Consider the following 11,737-nt stretch of genomic DNA (forward strand, 5'->3'; position numbering starts at 1 on the left):
TTTCATTACCACTCTATTCATCGAAAGTTATAATGTGTAAACAGCAAAAACTATCAAAAAATTTGCAAACACTTAGTGCAATGTAATATAAAACCAAGGAATATTTGGAGAAAAAAGTTTAAATCCTTTCTAGTTCATACTAGCCTTAAGTTTTGGATTTGGCAACTGTAAGTCTGGACAAACCCACGCTTAGTAAGAATGAGTTAGAGACAGACAACCCCAAACTTTCCCATTCCCCATTTAAAGCCATTGGACCCTTTCGGTACAGAAAAAAAAAAAAAAGTTCACAGATTTACAAATAATTTACAGGGTTTACAGAAGGTAATGGTGAAAGCCTTCTCTTGAAATATTAGTCCAAGAAATGCTTTACTTTTTGAGAAAACGGTAAAACAATATAAATTCTCGTTAACGAGAATTACGGATTTGTTATAAACACGTCATGACACGGCGAAACGCGCGAAAACAGGAGTGGGTTTTCCCGTTATTTTCTCCTGACTCCGATGACCGATTGAGCCTAAATTTCCACTGGCTTGTTATTTTATATATCAGTTGTGATACACGAAGTGTGGGACTTGGACAATACTGTTTACCGAAAGTGTCCAATGGCTTTAAGCATAGAGGACTACACACCCCCAACACTCCTACCCCATCTCCCTTGCATCTGTTTCATATAAAGGCTTTTATATCCTGTTTGATTTAAATCCACTCTCTATTTTTCTTCTAGGTTTTCAAGGACTTAGTGTGGTTTCCCCTTCTTGTCCAAGCTGTTATATCATGCCTCCACCTGCTGTGCACAATTTACTTTCAGATGAGTAATTTCGATAACTGTTTTGAGCTTAGCAGAATTCCTCAATCAAACAGCCACAGTTTTTATTTGATTTATGCTCAAAGAAACCAACAGATTGAAGTGGATGTGTTTTTTGCAGCAACAGTTGCATGAGGGCTTGCCGCTGTGCATTTTAAGGGGCTGTACTCTGGCTAACTATGAATGTCATTGTGGTGGACATAGTCATTGTTGGTGACTTAATCATTGTAATTACCATTGGTATTGTTATAATTGACGCTGTCATTGGCACTAAATTGTCATTGACTGTCATTGTCATCTTGTCACAATGTGCTTCTTAATGAATGACTTCTTTTGTAATAAGTAACAATGTTGTACCTGCACTGTAAAAAGGCCAGTAGCCTTGAGATAAAATCCAATAGCAATTATGACCTCAGCCCAATGTGTGGCATTTTTTTTACTTTGAAGCATATAGTCAGCCACTTTAACTCAAGCTGATAGATTCCTCATGACAAGGCGCATGGCATGTACGGAAGGCTCTACTTAGCTGCAAATTAATCCAGGGCAGACTATCTGTCACTAGCGTTTACAATGAGGCATAGTCAAGCTATAGACTCTTCTTTCATATGCCTAGTGCTGTAAAAGCAATAAGAGACATTGTTGGGATAATGTATGGCACAGAAGTGATTTTCTTCTTCTTCTAAGTGTGGAGCAGCGACCTTGACTCCTTCTACCAAGGAAGCAGTGAAAATTCTTGAAAGAAACAGTAAGCAATTGTCATCCATGCTCTTGGGCCAAATTTAATAGAGATGCCTATAAAAGCGCAAAAATGTAGTACAGTGTAGCCCCTTCCTTATAATGAGAACAGTGTAGCCCCTTCCTATACTTCCCTGTCTCATCCCTTCAATAGATGAAGCATTGTAGCCCCTTATAATGAGAACAGTGTAGCCCCTTCCTTATACTTCCATGTCTCATCCCTTCAATAGATGAAGCATTGTAGCCCCTTATAATGAGAACAGTGTAGCCCTTCCTTATACTTCCCTGTCTCATCCCTTCAATAGATGAAGCATTGTAGCCCCTTCCTTATAATGAGAACAGTGTAGCCCCTTCCTTATACTTCCATGTCTCATCCCTTCAATAGATGAAGCATTGTAGCCCCTTCCTTAAAATGAGAACAGTGTAGCCCCTTCCTTATACTTCCCTGTCTCATCCCTTCAAATAGATGAAGCATTGTAGCCCCTTCCTTAAAATGAGTACAGTGTAGCCCCTTCCTTATACTTTCATGTCTCATCCCTTCAATAGATGTAGCATTGTAGCCCCTTCCTTAAAATGAGTACAGTGTAGCCCCTTCCTATACTTCCCTGTCTCATCCCTTCAATAGATGAAGCATTGTAGCCCCTTCCTTATAATGAGAACAGTGTAGCCCCTTCCTTATACTTTCATGTCTCATCCCTTCAAATAGATGAAGCATTGTAGCCCCTTCCTTAAAATGAGTACAGTGTAGCCCCTTCCTTATACTTCCCTGTCTCATCCCTTCAATAGATGAAGCATTGTAGCCCCTTCCTTAAAATGAGTACAGTGTAGCCCCTTCCTTATACTTTCATGTCTCATCCCTTCAATAGATGAAGCATTGTAGCCCCTTCCTTAAAATGAGTACAGTGTATCCCCTTCCTTATACTTCCATGTCTCATCCCTTCAATAGATGAAGCATTGTAGCCCCTTCCTTAAAATGAGTACAGTGTAGCCCCTTCCTTATACTTCCATGTCTCATCCCTTCAATAGATGAAGCATTGTAGCCCCTTCCTTAAAATGAGTACAGTGTAGCCCCTTCCTTATACTTTCATGTCTCATCCCTTCAATAGATGAAGCATTGTAGCCCCTTCCTTAAAATGAGTACAGTGTAGCCCCTTCCTTATACTTCCATGTCTCATCCCTTCAATAGATGAAGCATTGTAGCCCCTTCCTTAAAATGAGAACAGTGTAGCCCCTTCCTATACTTCCCTGTCTCATCCCTTCAATAGATGAAGCATTGTAGCCCCTTCCTTAAAATGAGAACAGTGTAGCCCCTTCCTTATACTTTCATGTCTCATCCCTTCAATAGATGAATCATTGTAGCCCCTTCCTTAAAATGAGTACAGTGTAGCCCCTTCCTTACTTCCATGTCTCATCCCTCTCTAATAGGAACTCAAAGCATTCTCACTTAAAGTACAGATTGAGTCAACATTACGTTCAGTCTACATGTTGATTAAGAAGGAGCCTCTTAATTAATTCTTATTATATCTAATTATCTCGTCTTCCCAAATTCCATGTCTTGTAATTGAGCAGCTAGACATCTTCTAATTTAGGGTCCATGCGGGTATAATTCAAACAAATTTGATAAGAATCTGTAAATTACCTTTCTTCAAGAAAAGGTTGGCCATCCTTTAGTAAACGTAAAGTTGAAAGCCTACATCTAAATCAACTCTTTGTAAGCTATTTTTTGTACTGTATTAATAATGCTTATTATTATTGTCCCTGTCCACTACAATCAAATCATTCTGTACATGTTGTGAATCTGTTAATGTATGTCCAAGTTCATGGCTTAACATTTTGGGATATGCAGTGGCTTTAAGTGGATCCTATCTGTCAGTTAAGTGTCATGGCCAGCTGCTGACAATCGTACTTGCTCGCTCAACTGCCCATCCAGGCCTAAAATCTGTGTGTCTGTTGTGCATTAAAAGGGTCTTTAGGCAGTTAGTAATGACTCTAAAGACTACTTGGTTATAAAATGATTTATGGCAATTTTTTTTTACATGTTATAAGGTACAGCAGCTTTGAATAGTATAATACATTTTAAGAAACTTTCATTAGCAGCACCGCTAAGAATCTGAAATGATTTGGCGCTTACCGGTAAACAGGGAATTCAATGCTTCAGTCAAGCGTTTTTTTCTCAGGTTAGGGTGAAAATGTTTGCTCTATGGTTTGTGAAGTCAATAATACTAGGCATTCTTTGGTGACAATATATAGAGCTAATTAAGCAGAAAAAATTCTTAACAAATTTCTGCTTAGCGAAAATAAGCAGGATACAGCCACAAATGGTACATGTGACATTGTGTTTTGGCTGGTAGCCTTATTCTGTAAAAGCCCCATTTCTTTGTGCTTAATGCTTAAGCAGCTCAATGAAATTGTAACTAACGTACTGTTTGCCCGAGTCTCTGTTTCCATGGCATGTGTGACAGCCATTGATCCCTTGAAAAATGGCGTGCATAAACGCATCTACTGTAAATATGTGCTTGACATGTCTCACGTAATTCTGTTCCTATATGTCAAGGATGGATTATAAACATTCTCTGTAAACAGCTTATCTTTGAGTCGGAAGTTGCAGACATGTATCATAAATTGAACTCTAGAGGGAAGGTTTAGATTAACTTCTGAACTTGAAAGTGCACTCATCCTTGTCAAATCATGGCCGAGTGGTTTAGTGCATCGGACTCAAGTTCTGTTTGCCGAGTCATCATGGTGTGGGTTCAAATCCCAGTCATGACACTTGTATTCATGAGCAAGATACTTTACTATAATTTCTTCTCATCAGCCAGGGGTAAATGGTTAATTCAAAGCTATTTTTGTATAATTAGACCAATTTATTTACATAGCACTTTGTTTTTCAGTGTTCACCTATAACAATGAATTTAGTGTAGGTTTTAATTAGATTAAATTCAACTGAAAATTAGTTTTGATAAGCAGATCGAGTTTCTTCTCAAGTCCTATTTAGACCAATTGAATCAGTGCCCCTCAATAAACCCCCTCCTGGTCATAAACCAAATGGACCAGTCCACTAAAATAAAGCAGTGACCTTGTGACTCATTGGTTGTAAGTAAGTTTGGACCGGATCATTTTTGTTTTTAGGGGGATGTTGATTCTCGGGCAAGGGGTTTCATTGTGGATTAATGTGTGTGCGTCACTGTTGCTGACATTTGCTCTAATGTTTCCAATTCTTTCCCCGCTTTTATTTTGAACCTTCACTTTGAGTCTCCTATTTTTAGGGATGTGATAGATGCAAATTTGGATCGGGCTACAGGTTATAATTTTCTTTGTACCCTAACACCGATGTGTATTAAACACTCTTTCCTGAGTTCTGTCTTACCACTAGACCACTGAGCTAGCCCAGTGGCCAGAAGCAGTTCAAATCCTATGTGTTAGCAGCGAGTACCGTAACCATTTAATAGATGTTATTTTTGCATTGGGGATAAATAAAGAATCTAATTTGTTGTTTACCCCTTACATTGATTAAGCACTGTATACTCAGTACTTTCCCAAGTCCTGGGGAATGTGATTGTGGACATTTCGCCAGGGTTTTAAGCTGGATTTGGTAAAAGGGTATCCAAATTTACTGGGTGTCCAAGTTGTTCACTTACAATGCATTTACATGTAAAGCTAAGAAACAGGGTGTCCAAATTTAGAACGGGGTGTCCAAAATACTTGCAGACAACCCCTCTGACTAGGGAGGGGGTGTGATGTGATTGAGGACATTCATTTTTTTTTTTTCAAATGGTGAAAAAAAATAACTCCTCTATTATCTCTTTTCCTACACTAGGTGTGGCTCTCAAATGATGGAGGAAACCAGTTTGATCTGCTTCTTACTCTAGACAGCAACCAGACTATAGAACATTGCTATGTGGATCTGCACGGAGGGAAAGTGGTTTTCACTAGTAACACACACAAGGTGTACTACAGGAGTGCAGGTACAAGATCAAATTTATATTTATATAGTGTGTTCCCAAAGCAGGGGTCGCATTTCATGGCTCTGCTTAGATCAAAATTTCTTCTGCTTACCGCAGAATTTACGCTTGCGATCACCATTCTTGGCTTACTGGGTAGCCTTAGTGCTAAGTGTTTACGACTAGTGTATTATTCAGGCTGGTAACCTGTTTCTGCTTAACAGTTTTTATGTTCTAAGCGATTTTGGAGTGCTAACTAGTATTGAACCCTGTTTGTTTGTAACACCTTGATTGTTCATTACTGTCAGGTCCTAAACATTTGATTGTGCTAATTGTAATAGTCCTGTTATTGTGTCCGAATGAAGTAAGAGTTCTCACTGTAATGTCCACCCCTTCCTTCCATTTTATATCAGCATCTAATTAATGTATCCAGTGATGAACCTTGAGTGCTTTAAGACAAATAGCCTGTCAACAGGCTGGACTGGCCAGCTGGCTTGAGACGGCACAAAATATGCTTTGTCATTTTGGCCACGGCTTTTCAAAAAGTATTCACAAGTTTTATTGTAGAAATTGCAGACAATTTTGTGAACAGTCTGCCAAAATTAACCCCTTCGAGAAAGATCCTGCTAGGGTCGAAACTTCAGGCCACTTACTCATTTTTTTTGCAAATGATTTTACAGAAATTGTTATGCTAGGTACATGCGTCATCCATGCAGTAATTTATCACCCCTAGGGTGGGGGAATGGAGAAGGTGGGGGTCAAAGGGTCAAAGTAATATCACATCACTCCTGGGGAAGCACATCTTTCTCTCGGTCTGGTCCTTCCTTATGGGACTCACTACCCATCAAACTGAGAAGGAGACTTCCTTCCACACTTTCAAGAATGAAATCAAAACCCATCTCGTTTGATCAGTTGTTTCTCCTTCCCTTTGATGGTTTTCAGATTTCAGTTTAGTTCAGGCCTTGAAATAACCCACATTACTCAAAGCAATTACTGTTGTGCCCTGTGCTTTTACTGTGGTGCCCCTCTGCAAGGTTTCAATACAAACTTATACTTTCCCATATTATATGAGTGCCCCTTACTAGAGGAAAATTGCTGTGCCCCTTCAAGATCTAGATTCAGGGCCTCTTTGTTGAGACGGTTACTTCTGTGCCACGTCTGTTCCTGTGTGACAGACATGGCACATTATAAGCATCCATTATTGTTACTTGGAGTTTACAATACTCATTAAAAAGATGCTAGATGGGATAAATATACAAATGATGAACAGAACTTTGTGTGATCTTGGCCATGAACCAACAAACTGGTCATCCAAAGAAAAAATAAGATGCGATTGATGACCAAACCTGTTACAGGATATCTTGGCAAAACTTCCTAACAAGGGGGAAATGTTGCCAAGTTTAATCATCAAATGTTTAAAAGTAACTGCCAAGACAAATCTACCTGCTTGATGACAGAAGTACATTTGAAGAAGACAAAGATGGCAGTCCAATGTTACCCTCTGATTCCTTCTTGGTTGAACCTGTCCATCTGAAACTTTTAGTACCTGTCAGAGAGGTCAGGTTGAGTTTAGGGAGTTACCTTATTGATGCCCACCCAGACCCTATCACCAGGGAGCCATTTTGTCATGAAAACACACTTATAATGACAGCTGACAACTGCCTGTCACTGGATTCAATCTGCCTCAAGTAGTCACCAGATAGCCACTGTGGCTTTAGTGCTACGACAATCAGCTCTAGCAATGCAAAGGCATGAGTGCTTATTACACATTGGTGTTAAGGTAAAAACAAAGTCATATCCCTGATTGTTCAACAAAATCTTCCTGATTGCAAAATGCAAAGTTGGCAGCGCTGAATGTTTGCAGGAATGTTAAGGATCAGTTTTCATACATGATATTTTTTACTCAATGACAATTGGTACAGGTTTCAAAATGATATAAATAACCTTGCTGATTTTACAAATTTGTTTTTACAAGTTGCCCTTTTTGCAATCATAACCAATTATGAACGCTGCATTACAAATTATCTATTATTGCAATTTCATTTTGTCATCACGCCGATCGGAAACCTCCTTAAAATTTGTAGTTTTAACAAGAGTCTGTTGTATGGAATAAACAGAGTGTATATAGTAACGAAGTCTGACAAACCAAACACACTGCGTCGATCATTTTCAAAATTGGTTGTGTCATGTTTAGTTGTTACATACAATAGTTGCTAATCTGTGACTCAGTATGTTGGCGTTCAAAGCCACGAGTCTATTTCATCCGTGTGACCTAAGATGGCGTGAGATTACATCAGTTCATTGATAATAATAGTCAAGCGAGAACGTGTAATTCAAAAACAGAGAAAACTTGGTTTGACTTTGAGTCACATGTTCTCAGATCTGCTACACACGCAAAGTTACTTCCAGCTCCAAATTTGGGATAAATTTGTAAGTAGGCTGTACCAGCAACTCAATAATTTCATCGTTCAAAAGCTTAATGAAAAATGGATTTGATGATTATTTTACTAAAAAATTAGTATAAAGTATTAAAAAAGCTCAATAAATAAATTTCATTTCATGAATCCTTTCAGACAAACTAACTACTCAGTTTCGTTTTAACGGGGGAATGAAATACGTTTAGTAATTACTCCAAAACTTAATGGCTATGAAAACTTACTTGGTAAAAGCACACTGCATGTTGGTCATTTTATTAATCAATTCCCTTCTTAGGAATAGAATTTTACCAACTTTTGATATTACTTCCCTGTGAAATTTTCACAGGGAAGAAAGTTCTGTATTGTAAATGTAGGACAACCAATAGTTTCCAAAAACCACAGGATTAATTTGAACACTTCCAAACTTGCATAATGAGATAGTAAGCAAAACTTGTCTGTTTTAATCTCAAAAATGGAAAAAAGCATCTTGCAAAAGAATTTCACTCTCATCAGCAACTTTCAGGAATATTCCAAAACTAATGTGATCATCATTTTGTGTGTCTTAAACAGGTCACTAATAAAAAAAGAAACTTATTCCGTCTTGACTTTGACGACACCATCAAAATTCAAGAAATTGTTAACATTTTTCAAAGTAACAAGGTTTATTAAAATCGCTCTGACCTCAATAATAACAAACGTCAGAAATGTCATTGAGCAGTTTGGAATGGTATTTCTTCAACTGTGCCTCAGTTCACAAAAACAACCACTCCTAAATGGGAACGCAAAACAAAAAAATAGAAAATACCAAAGTAATAAAGACGGAAACAAATTAATCCAAAAATGTGTTTACCTGTTTGTGAAAAATGGGATTTAATTTGATGAGCTATAGTAGGTCGTGGCTCGCTACTACTGTGTAGACTGGTGGAGTTGTGGCATGTGGAGTATTTATCAGCAAGCCGCCACTCTTATGCCCTCCTCAGAAGCAAATGAGTCCAGGGGTCCGTAAAAATAACAGACTTATCAAAGCAGGGGAGAAATATCCAAGGGCTGAGGTATTTCCCTGACAAATGGGATTGTTGGGAGAAATTTGTTGTTATTTTTGATGGGGTTGCAGTCTTTTTTGGTTGGGAAAGTCTTTGTTTGATTGGTAGAACTGCAGGGGCATCATAATAATAATAATAATAATAACAAATTTGTTATCTGTGGAGAGTGGTTTTTATAGAAAAGGAACATTTTGGGAGATGTATTTATGGGAGGCAGTTTTCTAAACTTTATAAACCTGGGTTGGTAAGGAACATAAAAGCAACACTTCCATAAAGACCGCAGTAAACTTATCAAGAGTCCACCTCGGTGTTTCTGGTATGGTGGCTGCTGATTGTACCACAACACCTAAACCATTAAGAATTGAGTATTATTATTACAAGATTAGAGAGTTTAAATTTGAGTTTGCATGGACGACCATCTAAAGCTTTCAATCATGGGTTGGTAACACAAATTGACAGATTTCAGGAGAAGAAGAAAGCTTAGGCAAAACTTTAGGGAGGGTTTGTTAATGTAAGTTCATTGATGGCCATCATTGGTGCTGAAGTTAAGGGTCTCTTTTTAATGAGCCCAATACTCATCGAAACTATTTTCCCTGAAAGGTCAAGAGAGTTTTTGATAGAATTACTGTTTATTTGTTTATGGCTGATCGTCATGGGCATACCTCCTTAGTAAGGGGCCTGTCACGATGAATCAAAACCCCTCCAAACCTGCCATGGATGACGACAGTGTAATTGCAACGTATTCAAAAATTATAAACAGGATTTTATTAAATGGTAAATGGGTGAAAAGACCTTGGAGTTGTTATCAGGGGGAGGGGAGAAGATATTGACCAGAAGAAGGGCATCACTAATTATATCGCCTGTCAGCAATTGACGTCACTGTGTCGCAACAGGAAGACATCATTCTGACAAGCGTGGATTTAGGTGCTTTTTTGAGTAGTATGAATTTTGGCAAGGATAGTTCAAGTTGCGTAAATGTCAGGTTTTTCCTCCTCCCACAAAGATATTTTTGTCTTTTTTTGCACAAAAAAAGCAAATGGCCTGATGTTTCAACCCTAGCAGAGCCTTTCTTGAAGGCTAAAATCGAGAAAGACTCTGCTAAGGTAAAAACTTAGGCCATTAGCTATTTTTGTTATTTTTATCTATATAGGTCTTTAGTTGGTACGCAATTTGCAATAGCTAATTTTCTTAACTCACATTGTAAACTTTGTGTAGCATCGCTAGTTACACCACTTCTCTGACCCCCAATCGTGAGACTTTGAATAACAGAATAAATAAAAAAGATAAACATGTGTTAAATTCCATGTATATATCAAAGCTTCTTTTGGGGATCATAAGACAATAAATGTTTGAAAAATGACTCCTGTGTTACCAAAGTGGTCCTGTAGCATGCACTGCACTTGGTTGCCTTCAAATTGACTGGAAAAGAACTTTTGTCAGAGTCCAAGAAGACACAACGCCCCCTGATGGACCGTCTCCATATCAACCCTCCCGCCACTCACAGCAAGACGTCCAACACACTGATAAACAAACAACCTCCATCCTTCATCCCCTGTCCATCATGCAGAACGCTCCTTGCAGTAAACCAATTCTGACATCACCTACTGTGTAATAGCTTGAAGCGTGTTTAACCATTGGACGTCAATGACATTGTTATTTTCTTCCCCACTACTGTATTTTTAGTGGGATATTTATACTCACTGGATTGGAGCAGCGTTCACTAGCATACTATTCACAGTTTGAAACTCCGACCTTTTGAAAAAAACAAAATGCTGCTTGTAAACATGTCAAAAATATGTCTATTACCGTTAATTGAATACCAGAAAAACCGGACATATTTCTACAGGGTGACTGGGGTATAAATAGAAAGATGGAAATATTTGGGGCCAAGTTTGGCTTCTCCAAGGGGAGGATGGAATCTTGTTTTGGAGTGGAACCGATGTGGTTTAAATTTTGCAAAGCCAGGAATTGAACGAACGTTGGGGTGAGTGACTGAAGAGTTAAGGGACTATTTCAGTAATGGCAAGAAATAGTTGAGTCTACATTCTGGAGTGAGTTCTGTTTGTAATCTGATGTTTCTATTCTCTGCCTCTGGAAGACTGAGAGTTCGTAGTTACCCCCCCCCCCCCCCCACACACACTCAAAAGCATGCTGTGTTTGACCCAAATTTAATTTCTTACCCTTGAAATAGCTTCATTTATTTATTATGAAACTTTTCCAATTTGCACTTACTTAGTCCTGAAAACAAGAATGCCAGTAGGGCCTATTTCATGAGGTTTTTAATGGCACAACATTGCTTTCCATCGAAAGAAAATAGCTTAGCAGGAAACAAGCCCCCCCCCCCCTCACTCAGAATCATTGCCCACCCCCCCCCCCCCCCCCCATGCGCCCTGAATGACATTAAATTAAATGCTGAAAAACCTTGGGCTCTGAGCAGATACACATGTTTTTGATGCAACGACTTTCAAGAACAGGATAAGAAAGACTTTGAGAAAAGACTTGTCATAATCAGCATCCTATCTTCACTGTCAAGATATCCGTAACTAAACTTGACTCACATTCCTTGCACCGCTCATGATAGTTTCTGTGGTTCTTCTCATTCATCATTATTATTACCGTCTTCGTCAAAAATGGATGTCGTACATTTGGATTTAAGTTGATCAATTGTTCTTTCGGGAAAACGATTTGCAGACCAACAAGAAGTATTTAACATCCAAATAATTAAATGGTTAAATTTAAATAAATTCTGTGTGAATTAAAGTTGAAATGGAATGGAACGAGAGATTGGTTATTGGT

The 11,737-nt window shown here is 38.5% G+C and overlaps 1 protein-coding gene across 3 annotated transcripts in view; it reads left to right on the forward strand.

The window, feature by feature from the left end:
* Positions 1 to 11,737, forward strand: part of LOC139948077 (cation channel sperm-associated auxiliary subunit beta-like) — an 81,780-nt gene that overhangs the window by 52,429 nt on the left and 17,614 nt on the right. For all 3 annotated transcript variants that reach the window (XM_071946102.1, XM_071946103.1, XM_071946105.1), the window contains one exon: positions 5,358 to 5,505. In XM_071946102.1, coding sequence (XP_071802203.1) covers positions 5,358 to 5,505 — 148 coding nt within the window. The remainder of the gene's footprint in view (positions 1 to 5,357; positions 5,506 to 11,737) is intronic.

Source organism: Asterias amurensis, chromosome 15, assembly GCF_032118995.1.
Source record: "Asterias amurensis chromosome 15, ASM3211899v1".
In the NCBI taxonomy this organism is placed as follows: Eukaryota; Metazoa; Echinodermata; class Asteroidea; order Forcipulatida; family Asteriidae; genus Asterias; species Asterias amurensis.